Below are 25,150 nucleotides of genomic sequence, written 5' to 3' on the forward strand. Positions count from 1 at the left end.
CCCACCATACTTGCTCCGAACACTGCGAGAGGGCTGTACAAGCAATGATCACACGCACGGCACAGCGGACACACCAGGAACCGCGGTGTTGGCCGTCGAATGGCGCTAGCTGCGCAGCATTTGTGCACCGCCGCCGTCAGTGTCAGCCAGTTTGCCGTGGCATACGGAGCTCCATCGCAGTCTTTAACACTGGTAGCATGCCGCGACAGCGTGGACGTGAACCGTATGTGCAGTTGACGGACTTTGAGTGAGGGCGTATAGTGGGCATGCGGGAGGCCGGGTGGACGTACCGCCGAATTGCTCAACACGTGGGGCGTGAGGTCTCCACAGTACATCGATGTTGTCGCCAGTGGTCGGCGGAAGGTGCACCTGCCCGTCGACCTGGGACCGGATCGCAGCGACGCACGGATGCACGCCAAGACCGTATGATCCTACGCGGTGCCGTAGGGGACCGCAGCGCCACTTCCCAGCAAATTAGGGACACTGTTGCTCCTGGGGTATCGGCGAGGACCATTCGCAACCGTCTCCATGAAGCTGGGCTACGGTCCCGCACACCGTTAGGCCGTCTTCCGCTCACGCCCCAACATGGTGCAGCCCGCCTCCAGTGGTGTCGCGACAGGCGTGAATGGAGGGACGAATGGAGACGTGTCGTCTTCAGCGATGAGAGTCGCTTCTGCCTTGGTGCCAATGATGGTCGTATGCGTGTTTGGCGCCGTGCAGGTGAGCGCCACAATCAGGACTGCATACGACCGAGGCACACAGGGCCAACACCCGGCATCATGGTGTGGGGAGCGGTCTCCTACACTGGCCGTACACCTCTGGCGATCGTCGAGGGGACACTGAATAGTGCACGGTACATCCAAACCGTCATCGAACTCATCGTTCTACCATTCCTAGACCGGCAAGGGAACTTGCTGTTCCAACAGGACAGTGCACGTCCGCATGTATCCCGTGCCACCCAACGTGCTCTAGAAGGTGTAAGTCAACTACCCTGGCCAGCAAGAACTCCGGATCTGTCCCCCACTGAGCATGTTTGGGACTGGATGAAGCGTCGTCTTACGCGGTCTGCACGTCCAGCACGAACGCTTGTCCAACTGAGGCACCAGGTGGAAATGGCATGGCAAGCCGTTCCACAGGACTACATCCAGCATCTCTATGATCGTCTCCATGGGAGAATAGCAGCCTGCATTGCTGCGAAAGGTGGATATACACTGTACTAGTGCCGACATTGTGCATGCTCTGTTGCCTGTGTGTATGTGCCTGTGGTTCTGTCAGTGTGATCATGTGATGTATCTGACACCAGGAATGTGTCAATAAAGTTTCCCCTTCCTGGGACAATGAATTCACGGTGTTCTTATTTCAATTTCCAGGAGTGTAGTTATTTCAAAAGTTGGTCCCCAACCAAAGATGTGAAGCATTCAGGAAGCATCGTCGTGTGTCAATGTAACTTAGTACACATGCACGTCGTCAGCGGTAGGTAAATGAGTAGAGTTACAAATTCCTATGACAGGTAGAATTGACCACCGGAGTGCATTGGTGTTGTTCGTATTTAGTTATGTTACTAGGCCTGGGAGGGTAAATAAGAGACGTGAACAGCGTCATATGTCGAGCAATCACTGTGAAGGACGAGGAGATGCCACATAATCGTGTGAGGCAGTGTGATCAACACCTGGCAGAATTTGAAAGGAGTCACATTCGGCCAGTTGGTCGAATCGTGCAGTATCTAGAATTGTGGGGCGTTCGAAAGTGACAGTGACTCAATGGTGGATTGCATGAAAACATGAAGGCAGGCATAGTCGCCGTCAAGGTCCCAGGCATCCACGTCTGACCACAACAATGGGGGATCGCTATATTGTGCACCAAGTACATCATAACCCATTCATATCTGCGCTTGCTCCAAGTATGGAGTAGAATGATTTGTATGTTCTTCCGCTTCAATCGACTTTCTAATATACGTCACTTTTGCCTCAAAAGGAATGTGTTGAAGATTCTTGTCTTGCAACAATGCGAAAATTGATTTCCAGCGTATCTTGAAACAGTTTTATTGATTTTGACGTTTCATTATCACATTTGCATCGGTTTCCCTTCAGCCGTAGTTGTGGTGGCTTATTTTATTGTTTAATAATCTTAAGTATTGCATTCCATACAAGTTTTCTACCTTCCATATTCAGTAATTTGACTGGAAGTGCAGTGGAGAAGACTTTTAGTTGTTGAGATATACGACGTTTATCAATTTTTATGTTCTTAAAAGAAAACAACATTCCTCAGTAAATATCTGTAGGTTACAGGAGAATTATAAATAAACTCTCCTGTAACATACTGTTTCATACCCCCGGTATCCTTAGGAAACTAAAGAAAGACCAGTGTGGTGTGATTTCTTAGTTAGTGCCGATTTTTATGCCACTACATATGCTCCCTAATGTAAAAACCATGTTACAAATTGGTATAAACGATGCTGTTCGCACTCATCCGATGTGCTATTCAGAAGTGTTAGCTTTCTGACCGCTTGGAACGCAGCTGACGGAATGCATAAGATAAACAAACAGGAGTGTCGTGAGTTCGTATTGTATTGTGGCTCTGCTACCTCAGCAGTGGTTCCCAGTCAGCTGCAGACGGCAGTCAAGGTCTGTAACATAACTGTTGTTATTGGTTCTTATACACTGACCCTGCGACTTATCTTGGAAGACAGGTTAAGGAAAGGCAAACCTACGTTTATAGCATTTGTAGACTTAGAGAAAGCTTTTGACAATGTTGACTGGAATACTTTCTTTGAATTCATGAAGGTAGGAGGGGTAAACGCAGGGAGCGAAAGGTTAATTTAAGAGTTGTACAAAAACCAGACGGCAGTTATAAGAGTCGAGGGCATGAAAGGGAAGCAGTGGGAAGAAGGGAGTGAGGCAAGGTTGTAGCGCATCCCCCATGTTATTCAATCTATAAACTGAGCAAACAGTAAAGAAAACAAAAGAAAAATTTGGAGTAGGAATTAAAGTTCAGGGAAAGCCTTGTGGTATGCCGAGGGCATTGAATAATTCTGTCAGAGACAGCAGAAGTCTTGGAAGTGCAGTTGAACGGAATGGACAGTGTCTTGAAAGGATGGTGTAAGATGAACGCCAACAAAAGTGGCGTAAGGATAATGGAATGTAGTCTAATTAATTCATATGATTCTGAGAAAATTAGATTAGGAAACGAGACACTTGAAGTAGTAAATATGTTTTGCTATTTGGGCTCTAATAACCTCGGCGTTCAGCGCCCGTTAACTTGTCCTCCGCTATTTGGGCAGCAAAATAACTGATGATGTCCGAAGTGGAGAAAAAACAAAAAAAAGCGCTCTGTCGTCAGGCCACGAGTGGCCTACCGGGACCATCCGACTGCCGTGTCATCCTTAGAGGAGGATGCGGAGAGGAGGGGCGTGGGGCAGCACACCGCTCTCCCGGTCGTTATGATGGTATTCTTGACCGAAGCTGCCACTATTCGGTTAAATAGCTCCTAAATTGGCATCACGAGGCTGAGTGCACCCCGAAAAATGGCAACAGCGCATGGTGGCTGGATGATCACCCATTCAAGTACCGGCCACGCCCAACAGCGGTTAACTTCGGTGATCTCATGGGAACCGGAGTATCCACTGTGGCAAGGCCGTTGCCTATGTCCGAAGTGGAGACGATATAAAATTAGACTGGCAACAGCAAGAAAATCGTTTCTGAAGAAGAGAAATCTCTAAACATCAAATATTGACTTGACAGTTAGGAAGTCTTTTTTGAAGGTATTTGGATTGTAACCATGTATAAAATGAAACGTGGATGATAAACAGTTTAGACAAAAAGAGACTAGAAGCTTATGAAATGTGGTGCTGCAGAAGAATGCTGAAGATTAGGTTGGTAGCTCACGTAACTAATGAGGAGGTACTGAATAGAAATGGGGAGACAAATAATTTGTGACACAACTTGACTGAACGAAGGGAGCGGTTGATAGAGCACGTTCTGAAATATCAAGGGATCAACAGTATAGTACCGCAGGGAAGTTCAAAAATGGTTGAAATGGCTCTGAGCACTATGAGACTCAACATCTGAGGTCATCAGTCCCCTAGACTTAGAACTACTTATACCTGACTAACCTAATGACATCACACATCCACGCCCGAGGCAGGATTCGAACCTGCGATCGTAGCAACAGCGCGGTTTCGGACTGAAACGTCTAGAACCGCTCGGTCACAACGTCCGGTCCGCAGGGAGGTGTAGGATGTAAAAATCGTAGTAGGAGACCGAGAGAAGAATACAGTAAGCAGATTCTAAAGGGTGTAGGTTGCAGTAGTTATTGGGAGACGAAGAGGTTTGCAGAGGATAGGGCAACATGGAGCGCTGCATGAAACCATTATTTGGACTGAAGACCACAACAACATGCTTGCTTATCAGTGCGGTATATTTCTTTACGCAAGGTGTGAAGCAATCTGTAAAATCGCGTAGAAGAGTGGTATGACGTTATAATTCTGTAAAGCGAACTCAGTACTGCGCGTTAACGAGGAACATATACTCGGTATAGAACTGCGCTACCGGAGCTAAATGCTGCGCTAGCCCGTTACGGCGAAGCGACAACATTCTTCCCCGCACCCACCCGCCTCCCCCTCAATGCTCGATTGTCAGTTACTTTGTTGCTCTGATTCAGATATAGATGACGGTTGACTCGCGTAGCCTCCGGGCTGTGGGCGCGTGAGTGCACTGGTGCGCATGCGTAAGGCGCGCAGCCTTCCGGCTTGCGCGGGCCTCAGTCGCCAGCGGCTAGTGGCAGCAGCAATGCGTCTGCAGCGCGCGGCCGCTGCCGCCAAGACGTACGTGCTGCACCTTGGCCGCGAGACGAGCGTGCACGGCGTCAGCCACCTCGTAGCGCCCGACAGGCACCCGCTGGAAATGTGAGTCGCGCCCTCAAAGTCCTTACTGCCTTGCCAAAAGCAACTAAGTAATTGGCAGTCGAGTACGGAAGGGGGCGATGTTCTCCGCTTTACCTTTGCATGCTCACAATGAATGGCTGGATAGTTTTACATATTGCCTGTAAATATACAACATTGGGTTTGCTTTGAAGGCTGTCGACAGGCTTATCACTTTCCTGCGCACTTTTGTCTATTTCAGGACGTTCTGGCGCATAGGCTCAATATTATTTCAATAATGAATATGTCAATGTTTTCTCTAAGTACCAAAAATAGAAAACGTATAAAAAACTCCTAATTTGGCTTTCTTAGGTACTTGATACTGTGATATGACGAGGTACCAATCATGCTCGATGAGGGGGTCCTCGAGAAAATTTTGTTCGGAACCCCTGGCCTATACTATGAGGCCAACTGGCACTAATTGTACATGGCAAGCAGCTTTATCATGGGCGCGCGAAGGCCTGATTGGCTAACTTCAATGCTAATTAATTCGGAAACGGCGCAACCTATTGAATTCTTTCCTAAGCAATTATTTCGCAGCACAGCTTACCCTGCAGCACAGAAACAGTCTCAAAAGCTTGTAAGGGTGTTGCAGGGTAAGCTGTGCAGAAACAGTCTCAAAAGCTTGTAAGGGTGTTGCAGGGTAAGCTGTGCTGTGAAATAATTGCTTAGGAAAGAATTCAATAGGTTGCGCCGTTTCCGAATTAATTAGCATTGAAGTTAGCCAATCAGGCCTTCGCGCGCCCATGATCAAGCTGCCTGCCATGTACAATTAGTGCCAGTTGTCCTCATAGTATAGGCCAGGGGTTCCGAACAAAATTTTCTCGAGGACCCCCTCATCGAGCATGATTGGTACCTCGTCATATCACAGTATCAAGTACCTAAGAAAGCCAAATTAGGAGTTTTTTATACGTTTTCTATTTTTGGTACTTAGAAAAACATTGACATATTCATTATTGAAAAAAATATTGAGCTTAAAACTTTTTCAATTTAGCCGGCAATGTTACTGTTAAATTTTTGATTATTGCTAAAAATCTTTGCCTTCAAATTAAAAATTGAGTATGAACTGAAAAGATAGGAAAAAATTAAAACTGAATGTATTGGTCTTTCAAGTGTACTACATTTGAGATTGCATTGAGTAGACATGTGTGTAAAATAAGAAAACACTAATTTCATACAAGGTATTATTAATTTGAAATACATTTAATTTGTTTTATATTCTAATAGCATCTTGCAAACCCCTCTGGCATAGCTCGCGGACCCCTGGGGGTCAGCAGATCACCTGTTGGCAACCTCTGGTCTAGGCTACAGCGCACGAGACTGCTCAGTTTTTGGCTCCGGTTCGATCCTTACTATGATTCAATGTCCAGTTTTCTTATCGCTCTCGTTTGGTTTTAGGAAACCAAACGAAGAACACATTTGGCGACACCGTTATTGGCGGGCCACTTGAATTTGCGAACACAATGTCCTTATCGCCTTGTCGATGCTAATTAACTCGGAAACGGCGCAATGTATCGAATTATTTTCTTAACAATTACTTCTCAGCACAAGTTACCGTGCAACACCCTTTAAAGTTTTTCACACTGTTTCTAATCACCCTGTGTCGACGAAAGATACTGCACACAAATAATTTAATGGGTTATTGTAGTAAATAAATGATAAATTGTGCAAAGTTTCTAAAAGAATTGAAAATGAAACAAAATCTACAGCTTATTGTTTGTGGCAGTTACTGCACATTAATATTATAATGCTGTGTAATGAAGAATAGATTTTATTTGCCCTACTAAATTACTAACAAGGCTATAATTATCAAGAGCACATTCCTCTTCAAGAATTGTGTTCTTATTATAATGATATTTCATTTTCTATTTCCTTGATTTGATCGCAGCAAACTCATTGATAATGCCACTGAAGTCAAATTTAGCAGACTTGCAAATTTGTCATATTCTATCGACAAGATAGCTGAATTCGACAATCTACTTCAGCTAAACTCGACGGTAAATCGTTTGTTACAGTAGAGTCTCGATAGTTCGAGGTGAACGGGACCGTAACCACCTCGAACTGTCGAAAACTCGGACTATCGAAATTTAAATGGGAAAAAGAAATATTATGACACTATAAGTAATACAGGTCAAAATATGAACTTTATTAAAATAAAAGTATTTACACATGAATTTGTATTGGCAGAATAACAATAATTATTTATTTAGACAAGTAATAGTGAAGTGTCTTTTGTTTGGCGAAGCTGCAACGTTTCCTCGCGGCAATGTCACATCACTGCCTCAGGAACAGTAGGTCAGTTGGTGTCGCCTCAGGCTCCAGTTCCACGTAGCATATGGCGGCCTCGAGAGCAGCGTAGCCATCGGTGTGACTCATCATCAGTGCAGCCTCTGCCTCGTCATCCTCTTCACTCTCACACTGCGATGGAATGTTAAACATGTCAATTATAGAAGAGTCTGTCACTTCCAACTGTTCGTCCGAATTTAACCACTCGCCTACTTCCACCTCATCACACCCTGGCAATCTTCTAATTAAATTACACAATGGTTGGCTGGCCGGTGTGGCCTTGCGGTTCTAGGCGCTTCAGTCTGGAACCGCGGGGCCGCTACGGTCGCAGGTTCGAATCCTGCCTTGGGCTTGGATGTGTGTGATGTCCTTAGGTTAGTTAGGTTTAAGTAGTTCTAAGTTCTAAGGGATTGATGACCATAGATGTTAAGTCCCATAGTGCTCAGACCCATTTGAATCATTTTTTACGCAATGGTTGATCGTCCTCATCTGCAAAATCTTCGTTTTCTGTGTCTGGCACACTTTCCTGTAGAATTTTCCTCCATGACTTAGAAATTGTCTGACTTTATTTCCCTCCAAGATTCGCTAATCCAGTACACGACGTCCTTCAAAGTCACTTTCTTCAAAGCTCCTACAATGCTTTCGTTGTCTTCGGAATGCAGAATTGACTGTAGCAATCGCCGTCGATACTTTTTCTAGACATTCCAGAACGCCCTGATCTATGGGCTGAATGAGATAGATAACGTTTGGTGGGAAAAACAAGGCGCGGATACCGTCGTACTGCAGTTCTCCTGCTCTTGGATGTGAGAACGCATTGTCCATGAGCAAAATTCCTTTGCATTGCGCTCCCCTTTCTTTAAAAAAATTCTTGCAGGCAGGTACAAACGAGTTAAAAAAAACAGTTATTGAAGATTTCCTGATTCATCCAGGCATTATTCTGATGTGTATAGACAACCGGAAGAGCTGAGATGGATACGTTCTTGAATGCTCATGGCCTGGCAGGCCTCCCAGTCACAACTAGTTTTAGTTTGTAGTTTCCAGTTGCATTTGAAGCTGCCATAACTGTGAGCCACTCTTTGCTTTGTTGTGCCCAGGAGCACTTTTTTCTTCACAAGAAGCAAGTGTTCTCGCTGGTAACATTTTAAAATTTAGCCCAGTTTCGTCACTGTTATGTATTTGTTCATTAGACAAATTTTCGTCATTTATGATTTTTTTTTTTTTTTTCCTCCCCCCATGAACCATGGACCTTGCCGTTGGTGGGGAGGCTTGCGTGCCTCAGCGATACAGATGGCCGTACCGTAGGTGCAACCACAACGGAGGGGTATCTGTTGAGAGGCCAGACAAACGTGTGGTTCCTGAAGAGGGGCAGCAGCCTTTTCAGTAGTTGCAGGGGCAACAGTCTGGATGATTGACTGATCTGGCCTTGCAACATTAACCAAAACGGCCTTGCTGTGCTGGTACTGCGAACGGCTGAAAGCAAGGGGAAACTACAGCCGTAATTTTTCCCGAGGACATGCAGCTTTACTGTATGATTAAATGATGATGGCATCCTCTTGGGTAAAATATTCCGGAGGTAAAATAGTCCCCCATTCGGATCTCCGGGCGGGGACTACTCAGGAGGATGTCGTTATCAGGAGAAAGAAAACTGGCGTTCTACGGATCGGAGCGTGGAATGTCAGATCCCTTAATCGGGCAGGTAGGTTAGAAAATTTAAAAAGGGAAATGGATAGGTTAAAGTTAGATATAGTGGGAATTAGTGAAGTTCGGTGGCAGGAGGAACAAGACTTCTGGTCAGGTGACTACAGGGTTATAAACACAAAATCAAATAGGGGTAATGCAGGAGTAGGTTTAATAATGAATAGGAAAATAGGAATGCGGGTAAGCTACTACAAACAGCATAGTGAACGCATTATTGTGGCCAAGATAGATACGAAGCCCACACCTACTACAGTAGTACAAGTTTATATGCCAACTAGCTCTGCAGATGATGAAGAAATTGAACAAATGTACGATGAAATAAAAGAAATTATTCAGATAGTGAAGGGAGACGAAAATTTAATAGTAATGGGTGACTGGAATTCGAGTGTAGGAAAAGGGAGAGAAGGAAACATAGTAGGTGAATATGGATTGGGGCTAAGAAATGAAAGAGGAAGCCGCCTAGTAGAATTTTGCACAGAGCACAACTTAATCATAGCTAACACTTGGTTTAAGAATCATGAAAGAAGGTTGTATACGTGGAAGAACCCTGGAGATACTAAAAGGTATCAGATAGATTATATAATGGTAAGACAGAGATTTAGGAACCAGGTTTTAAGTTGTAAGACATTTCCAGGGGCAGATGTGGACTCTGACCACAATCTATTGGTTATGACCTGTAGATTAAAACTGAAGAAACTGCAAAAATGTGGGAAATTGAGGAGATGGGACCTGGATAAACTGAAAGAACCAGAGGTTGTAGAGAGTTTCAGGGAGAGCATAAGGGAACAATTGACAGGAATGGAGGAAAGAAAAACAGTAGAAGAAGAATGGGGAGCTCTGAGGGATGTAGTAGTGAAGGCAGCAGAGGATAAAGTAGGTACAAAGACGAGGGCTGCTAGAAATCCTTGGGTAACAGAAGAAATATTGAATCTAATTGATGAAAGGAGAAAATATAAAAATGCAGTAAATGAAGCAGGCAAAAAGGAATACAAACGTCTCAAAAATGAGATCGACAGGAAGTGCAAAATGGCTAAACAGGGATGGCTAGAGGGCAAATGTAAGGATGTAGAAGCTTATCTCACTAGGGGTAAGATAGATACTGCCTACAGGAAAATTAAAGAGACCTTTGGAGAGAAGAGAACCACGTGTATGAATATCAAGAGCTCAGATGGCAGCCCAGTTCTAAGCAAAGAAGGGAAGGCAGAAAGGTGGAAGGAGTATATAGAAGGTTTATACAAGGGCGATGTACTTGAGGACAATATTATGGAAATAGAAGAGGATGTAGATGAAGACGAAATGGGAGATACGATACTGCGTGAAGAGTTTGACAGAGCACTGAAAGACCTGAGTCGAAACAAGGCCCCCGGAGTAGACAACATTCCATTAGAACTACTGACGGCCTTGGGAGAGCCAGTCATGACAAAACTCTACCAGCTGGTGAACAAGATGTATGAGACAGGCGAAATACCCTCAGACTTCAAGAAGAATATAATAATTCCAATCCCAAAGAAAGCAGGTGCTGACAAATGTGAAAATTACCGAACTATCAGTTTAATAAGCCACGGCTGCAAAATACTAACGCGAATTCTTTACAGACGAATGGAAGAACTGGTAGATGCAGACCTCGGGGAGGATCAGTTTGGATTCCGTCGAAATGTTGGAACACGTGAGGCAATACTGACCTTACGACTTATCTTAGAAGAAAGATTAAGAAAAGGCAAACCTACGTTTCTAGCATTTGTAGACTTAGAGAAAGCTTTTGACAATGTTGACTGGAATACTCTTTTTCAAATTCTAAAGGTGGCAGGGGTAAAATACAGGGAGCGAAAGGCTATTTATAATTTGTACAGAAACCAGATGGCAGTAATAAGAGTCGAGGGGCATGAAAGGGAAGCAGTGGTTGGGAAGGGAGTGAGACAGGGTTGTAGCCTCTCCCCGATGTTATTCAATCTGTATATTGAGCAAGCAGTAAAGGAAATAAAAGAAAAATTTGGAGTAGGTATTAAAATTCATGGAGACGAAGTAAAAACTTTGAGGTTCGCCGATGACATTGTAATTCTGTCAGAGACAGCAAAGGACTTGGAAGAGCAGTTGAACGGAATGGACAGTGTCTTGAAAGGAGGATATAAGATGAACATTAACAAAAGCAAAACGAGGTTAATGGAATGTAGTCAAATTAAATCGGGTGATGCTGAGGGAATTAGATTAGGAAATGAGACACTTAAAGTAGTAAAGGAGTTTTGCTATTTAGGAAGTAAAATAACTGATGATGGTCGAAGTAGAGAGGATATAAAATGTAGACTGGCAATGGCAAGGAAAGCGTTTCTGAAGAAGAGAAATTTGTTAACATCAAATATAGATTTATGTATCAGGAAGTCGTTTCTGAAAGTATTTGTTTGGAGTGTAGCCATGTATGGAAGTGAAACATGGACGATAACTAGTTTGGACAAGAAGAGAATAGAAGCTTTCGAAATGTGGTGCTACAGAAGAATACTGAAGATAAGGTGGATAGATCACGTAACTAATGAGGAGGTATTGAATAGGATTGGGGAGAAGAGAAGTTTGTGGCACAACTTGACTAGAAGAAGGGATCGGTTGGTAGGACATGTTTTGAGGCATCAAGGGATCACAAATTTAGCATTGGAGGGCAGCGTGGAGGGTAAAAATCGTAGAGGGAGACCGAGAGATGAGTACACTAAGCAGATTCAGAAGGATGTAGGTTGCAGTAGGTACTGGGAGATGAAGCAGCTTGCACAGGATAGAGTAGCATGGAGAGCTGCATCAAACCAGTCTCAGGACTGAAGACAACAACAACAACAACATGATTTTTTTAAACTCGACGATAAATTTTGAAACCGCCTGAGCGTCAGCAGAGAGTTTTTCTCCACATACGTCTAGTTGACGCACTCCATACCTCTTCTTCCACTTGTCGAACCAGCCCACGCTAGCGGCGAAACTGTCATTTCCTTCCTGCATCTCATTTCTGAAAAACAAAGCTTTTTCTTTCAAGATTGGGCCAGAAATCGGAGCACCCTTCTGTCTCTGTTGGGTAAACCACATGAACAACGCCTCACTTGTTTTTTCGAAGTCTGACTTCTTTATACTTCTTTGACTGAGAGGCTCGTGTGGCATTTCTTTGAAGAAAACTGTTCCAAATTAAGTCGGTTTCTTCGCCAGTCACCAACAGTAACTTCACCGACACCATATTCGAAAGCAAGTTTTTTTTATTGTTTCTCCTTTGTCAAGTCGTCTTAGTGCTTCTAATTTTAGATGCAAAGGCACAAATTTTCTCTTTTTTGTTACAGCACTCATCTTTGTAAGGTGTACAACTGAACACATAGTCAACAAACAAAACGACACATAACACTGTACAGTACAGGTACTGGGAACTACAGCAGCGTATGAACTCCCCAGTTTTGGTCGGTAGCAGCCGTCAGCAGTCGGGGAATTTCGTGCTATACTGACAACAGATGTTCGTGCAACAGGGCAGCGAGCTAATCGTCGGTGTTGATTCCATTGTTGTCTGCTTTGTCACTGAATTGTACTTTCCCTATCTATCTTTTGCAATGATGTTTTCATTATTTATCATGCCAGTGAAAACAAAAAAGTAGATCGTTGCAACATTTTTTTTTTTTTTGAAAAGCAGAGGCTCGGGTAAAAAGTTCTAGATATCCGAATGGGAATCTGTGTCAGCGCTCTTCATTAGCTCTTTCTGCTGGAATGTAAAAGCAGCTGTTTCGTTAACTAGCTCCGTTGTATCGAAATTTCTGTTCTATTTGGCACAAAAATTAGCTCCATGTTTTTCAGAATAAGATTCAGAGTTCTCATGTAACGCTTTCCTAACGGGAAATTGAAGTGAGATGAAATGGTACGTTATATGAGAGATCTATTTCCCATTTCACTTATTACTCTATCGAATATTTTGAAGCAGCCTAGCTTAAACAGTTTCACTCCAGTTGTCAAGAACCTACAATACTGTAGTGAAGTAGCAACAAAACTCCATTGTTGAAGATGAGCTAGCTGTTAGGCACCAAGCTCACTGTTGACGGTTAAAAATGCGTGTTCGGTAGCAGTCACTTGTTTAAGTGTTGCTTGGACAAAATGACATTGTGGTAATTGTGCGTTTTCAACCTGGTGTCGAGGGAAACGCTTCTTCTCGCGGGAAGAAAGTAGGAACACGTAGGGCTGGAGATCACACGTGCCTTTCCCGTTTAATTCTTAAATCGGGTTTCTCTCTCTCTCTCTCTCTCTCTCTCTCTCTCTCTCTTTCTCACCATCCCCTCGGTAAGGACCTGCTGGCAAATGGCACCTGATGTACAAGAGCGACATGACAAAGGTAAAAATGTAAATGACGGACAGCATTGTTGGCCATGAAATCCCATGAAAATGGTTCAGCCGCCTGGTGGAAAGTCTGTTCTTCCTCCATACACAATGGCCTTTCTCGTCGCAGGTATGTGAAACCTGAGTCGTATATGCACCTGAAGAGAGTAGGTGAGCTTAACGGATGCATGTATAGCGTAGTGTCATGTCTGTGTTGTTTGGTGACGAGAGAGTCCCAGTCCTACTACAGAGCCTACTCGCCTCGAACAGCACCAAGAAGGTCGTCGAGGTTAACGACCCCATCCGATGGACGGGTCACCATCAACAGTGTCTCACACCATGAGACACTGTGGTGAGATTTGGAATTTTATGCAGGGTAATGGAGCAATGTATGGTGATCAGGAACATCACGACAATACTTCTACTTCATTCAGCGGCTAAGTACGGGCAGTTTAAGAGTCATCCACTACCACGGATCGAATCGGCTCACCTCCGAATCGAATGTCACCGCACAGGCGTGTGTTAACATCGGCTGTGGAAGCAGGTCTGTGATATCCGTGAACAGAACAGGAGGCCTGACCAAGAGCTTTCTCAGAAGGATTGTTTCTATGGTAGCTATCCTGTAAACAAATTGTCGTCAGTCACTTTGTCATTTAGATCTTGATGTAATAACTATATCGTTAATAATTTTGGTGTTCATGCTACATCATATACAGTAATTGTCTTTCAAGCGTTTTGGCGCCGTTGAACTGTCATTTCTAGATAACTTCTTACTGCAGGTAGTTTGAAAAAACGTCTGCGAGTGGGAGAGACGTGTGGGTAACACCCATTCCCATCGCTTTCCTCCATCTCGCAAATACTTATGGCCTGTGGTATTGGCTGTACGAAAAATATTTCCTTCCCATCAGATGGTTCAAATGGCTCTGAGCACTATGCGGCTTAACTTCTGAGGTCATCAGTCGCCTAGAACTTAGAACTACTTAAACCTATCTAACCTAAGGACATCACACACATCCATGTCCGAAGCAGGGTTTGAACCTGCGACCGCAGCAGCAGCGCGGTTCCGGACTGAAGCGCCTAGAACCGGCGGCCATCAGCCTTACTAAGCCTTGTTTCGTTGTTCGTTTTCCGTTAGTATATACATTAAACGGCAAAGTATCCTGCACACTGATTTATAGATGGTGTTCAGCGAAGGAGCTCCTGCTTTCAAAATTAAATAAAAATCGAAAACTAAGATCAATAGACGAATGCAACAAAGGCATGTTTATTGTGAAAGCAGTAAGAAGAGTATAAAGGAGTTTCGAAATAACAGATGGTTCTGTAATCGCAATGCGTAGTACCTATAAATAGTGCGCCGCAGCTTGGTGTATTAGGAGTGAGTGTCCCGAGGCGAGCATACGTATATCGGACACACACTCGGTACGCGCGCGAAGTGAATGAGGATGCGACCTTGCACGCACTTGCGGTGACAGCAGCATCTCTTACTTGCCCTCTGGCTTTCCAGAGTTTCCTAACCCCATTCGGCAATGCAAGAAGCGTGTCACGAGAGGAGTACAGGCGCTGGTGAACTCTTCGCGACAGGACTACGGTTCCGAACGCAACATTACGAGATCGAGCAGCTGCAACGAAAGGGATCAACCCATCGCCAGCAATTACAGTAATTTTGCAATAACCAAACCTAACCATCCTCAACGAGGCCACATCCTGAACTGGAGCCACTGTAGATGCGTCAACCCTTCCTGTCGAAAGGGGGAAATGGGAGTATGAAGCCATTACAGGACGGAGAAGGAACAGCGTCCTATCTGCTGATGAAGGAGGCAAGAAATCGGCACCGTTACAGACGGAGGCGTCCAAGAAAGAGGCCGCCAAGGCAGCTCGGTCACGTAACGGTGTCACTGACATTGGCCTCTCAATATATGCATTCCTTACCGTCATTTCTCGTTAACAATGCATATATGCATTATTCCCAAGAATAAGCAGCTTTCACTCAATTAATACCCGGCAGATATCAAACCTGCATCTGTATAGGACTTCCTTAACTCTTGTGCAGAAAGGTGTGCAGTATAGTGGTCCATCCATTTTCAATCAGCTACCACTCCAATTCAAAAATCTTAGTAGTAATCCACACGCTTTCAAATCGAAACTGAAGAGTTCCCTCATGGGCCACTCCTTCTATTTTGTCGAGCAGTTCCTTGAAAAATTAAGCTGATTCTTGTTGTGTTATTAGTTGTGTTTACTTAAACTTATGGATTGACTTTGTAACCTCCCCACAGTATAAAATAATATTATAATATTAACATTTAGTGTAACCTCCCAGCAGAAAAATTCCTAAACCTGCCAACAGTAAAAAATATAATTATGTCGTTCACATTCAGTATAACCTACCAACGGAAAAATTGTGTAACCTATCAATAATAAAATGTGACTAATCTCTCAATTATAAAAATGTGACTCACTTATAACCTTTCAATAATTGACTGCCAATTTAGCCTGGTAAATTTTGGACGTCAGCAGTGCTGCGTCATGGCCCTGATACATCATTCTGAATAAACTGAAAAATCTTACCTTAATTATGTCGCCGGATAACGCGTATATATATGCTCCTATAAGAAATTTTTGTGGCGCAGCTAAGTGCAATGCTGGCCGATAGATTTGTCTTATATAAAAGGAAAGAAATGATTTTTCTTTTCAATAATCGGGATGGCCAAGGATTGGAGAAATTAGTTAATTCTTTAAATTGAGATGAATGTCAAAAGTTACTTTTTATGAGAAAGATTATTATTAAGAGATTTTTTAAAACATTTACTTGATATAACAATACTCCATATGCGCGAGGCTGCTTTTACCTTATGCTACAACGCTCAGGCTCCGCCATCGCTCCCCCACGACCGGCCCAGCCAACACGGTACACCAGACTGCTCGCTGGCAACAACTTACTCCTACTGCTACACAGTTCCTACTGAGTCAACACTGCTCTTTGGTCTGAGATTCTCTTATAGCTTACATATCGCAGGCAGCGCGTGAGCAATCCATCGAAATTACATCTGCTCGAGTGCACTAGCAACGAATTTCTTAATCATGGACGTCTTACATAACCCTCCACTGCGGGGGGGGGGAGGGGGGGGGGGCGCAAAAATTTGGCAGTGATGGTGAGTCAATTGGACTTGCCATGAGCAACAAATTTTTCTATAATCTATTTAGTTACTAAGTCTACAGTCTCAGAATATATACATTATTGATAAGTGCAGAACATATAACGAAATGAAATAGAATGCACACGCACTGAGTACAGAACATACCAAGAAATGACACATCTGCTCGAGTGCGCTAGCAACGAATTTCTTAATCATGGACCTCTTACGACTTTTTTTTCGGGTCCATAAACATTTTGTTTTTATCTGTTCTTTTACGTTGTAATTTCATGAACTGACATGTTCCATGACCTTGTTGGTTTGCTCCCCAATTTGGTCCTACGGAGCTTGACGTGTAAATAAATAAATAAAATTTTCCTTTTTTTTCTAATACCGCCATGTGATACGTAGGTCTTTGAGTGCAAGTACCTTCGCTGTACTCGCCCGGTTAGCCGTTCGGTCTAATTCACAGCTTTCCGGATTGGGGACGAGCACCTGGTCCCCGGCACGAATTCGCCCGGCGGACTTGTGTCAAGGTCCGGTGAGCCGGCCAGTCTGTGGATGGTTTTTAGGCGGTTTTCCATCTGCCTCGGCGAATGCGTGCTGGTTCCCGTTATTCCGCGTCAGCTACACTATGTCGGCGATTGCTGGCCAAACAAGTTCTCCTCGTACGCGTACACCACCATTACTCTACCACACAAACATAGGGGCTACACTTGTCCGGTGTGAGACGTTCCCTGGTGGGAGGGGGGGGGGGGGAGGGGGGGTCCACCGGGGGCCGAACCGCACAAGAACCCTGGGTTCGGTGTGGGGCGGCGGAGGGTTGGAGTGGACTGGGGTAGAGGTGGTAGGGTTGTGGACCACTGCGGCTGCAGCGGGCATGGAGTCTCACTGTCGTTTCTAGATCCCCGGTTAACATACAATACAATACCTCCGTTGTTCTTGCGATTCTCGATTCCTCACTGAAAGACGGCTTGACACTTCGTTCTTCGTAATTCAGACGTGTTTGACCAATATGGAAGCGTCTATGCCCCCGACTTCTGGATCATATTATGGTGCATTTTTGCTATACACTTCAGCATGGGCAGTTGTGGCGCTCTTCGCCCCCATTTTTTAAACACTCTGAGGAAAAAAAGACGACGCACCACTAAGAAATTATACGATTGAGACAGTAATCTGTAAATCTGATCTAAGTGTACAGACAAATCAATAGTTGCCGTTTCAGAAAAATTCACAAATTGAGCGAGTCAATAACGCGTTGTCCACCTCTGGCCCTTATGCAAGCACTTATCGTGCTAAATTCTGTCCAAGTGGCGAGTTATATCGTTAAAGTACCGAGATGTATGGAGGACATGGCCCACAATACTCCAAATGTCCTCAATGCGGAGGGACTCGGCGACCTTGCTCGCCAAGGTAGGGTTTGGCAAGCACGCGGACAAGCAGTAGAAACTCTTGCCATGTGCGGAGGGTGTTATCTCGTTAAAATGTGTGCTGAGGATGGCTTGCCATGAAGGGCAATGAAACGGGGTATACAATATCGTCGACGTACGGCTGTGCTGTAAGGGTGCCGCGAATGACAACCAAACTTGTTCTGCTATGAAAACAAATGGTATCCCTAGTCATCACTCCTAGTTGTCAGGCTGTATGACAGGCGACACTCAGGTTGGTATCCCACCGCTGTCCATGGCGTCTCCAGACACGTCTTCGGCCTGGAATCTCATTGACTGGAGTAGAATTGCCTCGAGTGATGAGTCCCGCCTCTAAATGAGCCCTGATGACCAGCAAAGTCGTGTTTGGAGACGCCCTGGATGGGATACCAACTTGATAGTCACGTGCCATGTAGCCCGACAACCAGGAGTGATGGTCTGCAAGACCTACCTTGGCTAGCAAGTCGCCAGATCTCTCCATAATGGAGCGCTTAGAGCAGGGTCCACCAACCAGCTCGGGATTATGACGATGTAACGCCCCAGTTGGACAGAATATGACGCAACATCCCTCAGGCTGCGATCCAACAACTCTGTCAGTCAATGCCAAGACGAATAACTGCTTGCAGAAGGACCAGAATTAGACCAAGACATTACTGACTTGTTCAGATTGTGAAGCTCTCTCTCTTGAAGAAATCATCCAACTTTTTTGAAATTGCAATCATTTCTTTTGCTGTACATCTACATCACACCTACAGATTTCCGCCACCTTTGAATACTTTCTTCGATGTGCATCGGATTTTTATCTTAAAGTCTAATTACGTAACGTTATATTTCAAAGTTAAAATTGAAACTTTATGACTAACTAACGTGATATCGCAGTTTAACTTCTCTAAGACGTTTTACTGGGATAACAGTTGATTAAATTTTTTCTCGACATATTCTCACATTCATGTGGAACTGATATAAACCTTAACTGACTGCTGTTTTCTGTTGTTAGTGCTCTGTGGGGCTTCAGCATAGTGGTAGCGATTGCAGTCAGCGTATTGCTCACAATGAGCAGCTACAGACGGTTCCAGGAGCAACCGACTGTTGTGTCGCTGGAGAAAGACTACCAGAACTGGCAAAATTTATTTCCCGCAGTCACCGTCTGCTACAGAGACAGGCTCGACGAGGAAGCAGCAGCGGAATATATCTCACGGTAAGCTAGCTAGGCTGTTTGGTAGAGCATCAGTGCTCAGCAAACAGCAGAACAAACGGCATTGCCTCTCGGCTTGTTCATTCATCTGACATGCTTCCATTGAACATTCCTGTAATTTCGTCATTGATATACCCGCTCTTACCCTTAGTGTACTAGCCTTGAAAATAAATTCTCAATTTTACGTCAAAGTTACAAAGGACATCTCTGCTTAAAGAAAAGCACCTTTTTAAGGGGACCCGGAACGTCCTGTACCTCCAATGTCAAATGTAAGGAACATTTTCTTATGAACTATTAACACCAGAATGATGAAACTTTTACAGTATAATATTACATATATTTAATACCATATACCATATGGATTTTAATTTATTGGTGTTTTTTGGGAAGATTTTAATTATTTTGTTACTGAAAACAATTGACACATTTTTGGCACAGTATCTTTGAAATAAAATCTGTTATCAATTATGTATCACAAAAAGGCTATGATACAAGGTGTATATTGACACTGTTTACATTCCTTGAAAATTTTAAGTCTTTATCTATAATAGTTTAGCAGAAAGTGTTCCTTATATGGCAAAACAGTGAACTTGTGGAAAACGAGTTTCAAAGTTTCACATTTTAGTGGAGTCCAGCCACCATAACAGGGGTTTTCACTGTCACTAGACATCTCCCCATCTAGCCTTCTTTTCACACCTTTCATTCTTTGTCTGGCTTGTCTCTCACACTACTTTTCTTTCCTTCCAGCATCCCGTTTCCTTTCATTGTCTATCGACATCATTGCACTCACCATGTACTTTCCGGGTATCACATCCAATTTCTGCAGCACATTGCACTTTATAATGTTACCTTTGTTGTACATAGCAATGGCATCATATACTCCAAAATGAAGAGTATTGATTTCCACAAACACATTTTTTGGGATTCTGGACCAAATTACATTATTCATACTTTCATTTTGATTTTGTGTACGTCCATGGAGACATTTTTTCAAAAGTTCGGTTGCAGAAAGATCTCTGAAAATTGGTTTTATAGCCTTCATGACAGTTTCTGGTAGACTGTGATGATGCTTGTATACACGTTCCGATCCCTGATATTTGTTGTACTTGACCAGGAATTGGGTTCCTGTGGGCATAGTCCGTGTAATGGTTCCTCGTCAGTCGATAAGATGTGGTAGTAAAGTGCCATTACAGCCTTTTCCATTGCATCAACACTGTGAGTATTTTGTCTTATTGCCAGTCCATAGTCTCTCTGCAATCTGTTGATTACCTCGTCTGTCAATCTTTTAGCTCCACCCAAAGGTTTTCCATCACTGAGTACTTGGCCTTTCATTATGGTCTTCAGTTGACGCAGCCTTGTTCCCATACGTTTCTGAACGTGGCCTATGCACTCCTGTTTAGTAATGGTAACATCATTTCCATAAGGTTTCTGCTCAGATACAGCAGTAAAAGACTTCGAATCACCATCACCCAGGAACTGTAGGTATCTGACCTTGTATCACAGAAGAGAGCGACTGAAAATGTCTTTCACATCTGAAACTTCCATGGCCCCACTAGACCCACTGAAATTCCTGCGACAGTTTTCTGCATGCTCATCCTTCACTCTTTTAGGACACCTACAGTGCTTGGATTTAATTACAACATCTATAACTTTTGTAGTATCAGCACTTGTTACCGTTATTACCCCATTATGTGGAATGTGCCCGCGCTTCTGCCACGTACCATCTAGTGCGACAGTCAGGTCCCGAGGATTCTGAACATCTGGAATTTCTTCATTCATCACCACAGCCTCCTCCACTGCTTCTTTCATGGATTCTTGGGTAATATCTTCAACACAGGATCCAACAACCGAGTTATATTTTGAAAATTTCGTTGGTGGTGATGGTAGGTTCATTACACCACAAAACTTTTGACGAGCAGAGTATCCCTTACCGATTGACCTTAGAGCATAAACACATCTAATATATACACCATAGTACTTGCTTTTCTCACTGTCAGTTTCACCTTGGCCTATTTTGACATATTCTGAGTTCCAGAATGAAACACTGTATTGACAACTAGTACAATGGAGACAGATTTCTGCTGCAAGTCCTATGTGTCGCTTTACATTTACTGACATACTCAATTTGCAACCTTCCTTACACAGTACTGAACTCTCAATCACCTTTGAGAGTAATGAAGTGTTAATTATTTCGTTCACATTATCCTCACTACACTTCTGCAATAAACTGCAGTATTTTTCAGTTGATCCGTGCAACTTCTTGCTTGTGCTAGATACAGGAGTAGATTTCATTTCATGAATAACCTCACTATTTTCAGAATCATTTCCCAAGCTCTGAGAAATTGTCACAGTTCCACTAGTGTACCTCGGAGGAGGCTTCTTCCTCTTGTAAACTCTGTTACTAAATCAAGGCATATTTGATTAGTTCCAGTTACGCAATAGAAATACAACACAAATCGTGCAATAACCACCAAATGCTCAATGTAAACAACAGTATCCAAAGACTACAATACGTAGACAAAACAATTGCCTATCAAATCGTGTTGTCAACATAATATAAAGTCTTTGGAAAGACCGGAAGTTTTGAAAAAGAATGTTTTCAATGAACATGTATCCATGGAAATTCAATGTCGCCACATGCCCTCTACAGCACATTATTGAAAATAATATTTTCAATACTTGGTGTTGAGCTACAGGTAAGATTAATATGTCATTTTAAAGAGGAAGATCTGTAGTATTTTATTTCACAATAAACTGAAAACCCAAAATTTCATCATTTTTAGGTTCCGGGTTCCCTTAAATTAATTTTCTAAATACCAATAAAACGAAAAAAGTAATGTATATTTAGGATATTTTTTACCGTTATAGTTTCCTGATGGCGAGGTTTGTATAGTTAGAAATAGTAGTCGCTGTAAAAGGTACATGTTGATACTAATGGAAAGTGGTATATGTAGCCGCAAGCAGCAACAGAAATAAAAAGCCACACTTTGCTAGCACGTCTTTTCGTACTGAGCCATCAGTACGTCCATCCCAAAAATCTCAGCATGAAATCCGACAGGCCATAAAAGAAAGTCTGTTGTGGTTTGTTAAAATACATATTAATATTTGAATTTTTTGAATATTTGCACTGTCCAGTCATGTTAATGTGACCATCTGTCAATAGCCTCAATAACGACCTTTAGCAGTGCGGACCGCCACGAGACACGCAGGAAGAGTCAATCAGGTTCTGAAGGCTCCGACAGGGATGTTGAGCCATGCTGACACCAATGCCATGGCGAGCTGCGTTAGGGTTCTCGGTTCGGGATACATGGAGCCAAGTGGCCGGTTGTGGTGGTTCCACAGATTCTCGATTGAGTTTAGGTCTGGTGTGTTTGGTGCTTATAGGATACGGTGAAGTGGTCCTGCTGCTCTTCAAAGCATGCACATAGAATGCGAAGAACTGTGTGTCATGTTAACATTGTTAAACACCGCACACAGATTGGCATTTTACTATATGCAGAGATCATCCCGCTGTCCCATTGGAGTAAAAATGGTTCAAATGGCTCTGAGCACTATGGGACTCAACTGCTGTGGTTATTAGTCCCCTAGAACTTAGAACTACTTAAACCTAACGAACCTAAGGACATCACACACATCCATGCCCGAGGCAGGATTCGAACCTGCGACCGTAGCAGTCGCACGGTTCCGGACTGCGCGCCTAGAACCGCGAGACCACCGCGGCCGGCCCCATTGGAATACGACGACAGGTTGCAGTGGAGTATGTCCGCTTCCACCATTCTACAGTATAGACCTTAAAGTTAGGCATAAACACAGGATCCACCCATTTGCTAAACCCCTACTTCTGTACATAGGAATAGGTGCACAACATCTGGTCTGCCACATCTTATCCCCCTTAATGCAGTAAACTATCTTCATTCCGACAGTTCTGACTGGCGTAGAGTACAGTTGTAAATATTATTACGGCAGTGTATGTATGACATATGTGCAGTATATGTAAGGCATAACTGTGGTGTACACCACTGTAAAGTGTTACACCAGCATGTATTATGTTATGCTTGTGTTATGCCTGTGTATATGCTGCAGTTACAACACACCAAGTGTGTGTGTGTGTGTGTGTGTTGAAAGCGTTGATGAATAACCATTACAGAGCATATTTTATTTGTATATGTATATAAGTCCTCAATTTACAACCGGCAATTTCAGTAATAGCCATTCGCTGCCCTGCGATATTCTTCCTGATTCCTTGGCAGTCCAAATAAACTCCATGTAGAAAGCTGCTGCTGTGACTCAGACAATAGTGGGTCTTGCAACACGTCTCCATCCCGGCCCAGTAGATCTGTGAGCACTGGATGAGGGGCTTTCGGTTATGATTAGTTGCTGCCGTGGCTGTACTGCGACATAGTCAAACAGTAACAGGCATGACAGATCAGGCAGACAACCTGAGGCACTAGTACATCGCGTAACAGCTGTGTATCCTCGTCTGTAACAATAACAACAAAAATCGAAATTTAAACGTTATTAATTTATCATAACAGGTCAGCATATCTGTGAAAGACACATGTGTGGTAGCAGTATAACATCAGCTGCTGCCCCCGCAAGCTGTGTTGCAGTGTTAGACGCATGCATACAAATCTGTGTGTTTTTGTTAGTAATAACCACATTGTTAAAAAAAGAACTGGCAGTGCCTAGTGATAGTCTTCCTCTTTCCTGTGGCTGGAGGCGCTTCATATTGAACGGACGTACAGACTGTAAACGACAGTTCTCACACTGTCGAACTATAAAAATTACGATTGCCCGAAGGATGATGGCCAAGACTGCACGCCATTGGCATGCAACTGGTAGACAGCACGATGACATACGTACATACGTATTACCAATGTCCACAGTGTGGAAGGGGAAGAAGAGAGAAATTGTGGGAGTGTTGTCATTGGCCGGGCGCCGGATCCTGTCGTCAAGGATTCTGGGAAAAGCTGATGCTGATGTCATCAATTTCTAAAAAAAGTTGATGTCATCGATATTTCCGCTGTAACCCCCAATGACCATCTATTCGCACCATTATGTGGCATGCTAAAAGAGTAAAACTCCTCCCGAACAGGCGAACAGGCCATGAAGACCCAACGGTACTGACCGGCCGCCGTGTCATTCTCAGCCCATAGGCGTCACAGGATGCGGATATGGAGGGGCACGTGGTCAGCACACCGCTCTCCCGGCCAGATGTCAGTGTCCGAGACCAGAGCCGCTACTTCTCAATAAAGTAGCTCCTCAGTTTGCCTCATAAAGGCCCACTTGCCAACAGCACTCGGCAGACCGGATGGTCACCCATCCAAGTGCTAGCCCATCCCGACAGCGCTTAACTTCGGTGATCTGACGGTGACCGCTGTTACCACTTGCTCGACGGTCGTTGTCCTACATGGTACGCTACGACAGTTTAAACGAGTTCTACAGCAACCAGGAGGTCGATAAAAGATGACTGGTTAGTCGGAGAAACCGCTCGTCACCTTTGTTACTCAGTAATTGCAACAATCAAATGATCTGGAATGACCATGCCAACTCGTAACTACGATGATATTTGGAGCACTTACGCCTCCGTGACGCCGCCAAAGTAATCTGCCACGTTTCACTGCCATGTGCCATGACTAGACAGTATCTCTCTTGCCCGCCATCAATTACACATTTTATTTCTTCGTTTGATAGATATCCTCTGATTTTTCTAGATTGACTAGGCATTGTGTCCTAGTCCAGTAACTATAAGGTGTGCTCAAACGAAAAGCAGACTGCAGCTTATCTAAAGAAAATTTAATAACAATACTATAATTACAGATCAAGTGGAAAAGTACAATTATACGTAACTGACACTGATTTTATACACCGATCCCAGTACCGAGGAAGGGAATGGATAGCTTCAGTGTAGAAACTCTTGTATCCTTGATGGGTTTAGTTTTGCACAGTGGTCTGCACTTCCTCCTCACATGTGAACCTCTGACCTTTCAGACATCGCTTTAATGGGCCAAAGATATGTAAGTCAAATGGAGAGACACTGAAACTGTAACAGGGATGTTCCAGGACCTCCCATAGAAATTTTTGAAGGAACACAAGAGTGTTTTTGGCTACATGTCACCTAGCAAGTCGTGAAGAAGTGCTACCCAATTCGTGACCTTGCCCCTGTGCTTGTTCT

At 43.7% G+C, this 25,150-nt stretch overlaps 1 protein-coding gene across 1 annotated transcript in view; it reads left to right on the top strand.

Annotated features, from left to right (window-relative positions):
- Positions 1-4,766: 4,766 nt before the first annotated feature.
- The window catches only part of LOC126354528 (sodium channel protein Nach-like), a 105,504-nt gene continuing 85,120 nt past the window's right edge, over positions 4,767-25,150 (top strand). Inside the window, exons 1-2 of the mRNA XM_050004256.1 lie at positions 4,767-4,903; positions 18,778-18,978. Coding sequence (XP_049860213.1) covers positions 4,788-4,903; positions 18,778-18,978 — 317 coding nt within the window. The 5' untranslated portion in view covers positions 4,767-4,787. The remainder of the gene's footprint in view (positions 4,904-18,777; positions 18,979-25,150) is intronic.

The sequence above is a fragment of the Schistocerca gregaria genome, chromosome 3, assembly GCF_023897955.1.
Source record: "Schistocerca gregaria isolate iqSchGreg1 chromosome 3, iqSchGreg1.2, whole genome shotgun sequence".
NCBI lineage: Eukaryota > Metazoa > Arthropoda > Insecta > Orthoptera > Acrididae > Schistocerca > Schistocerca gregaria.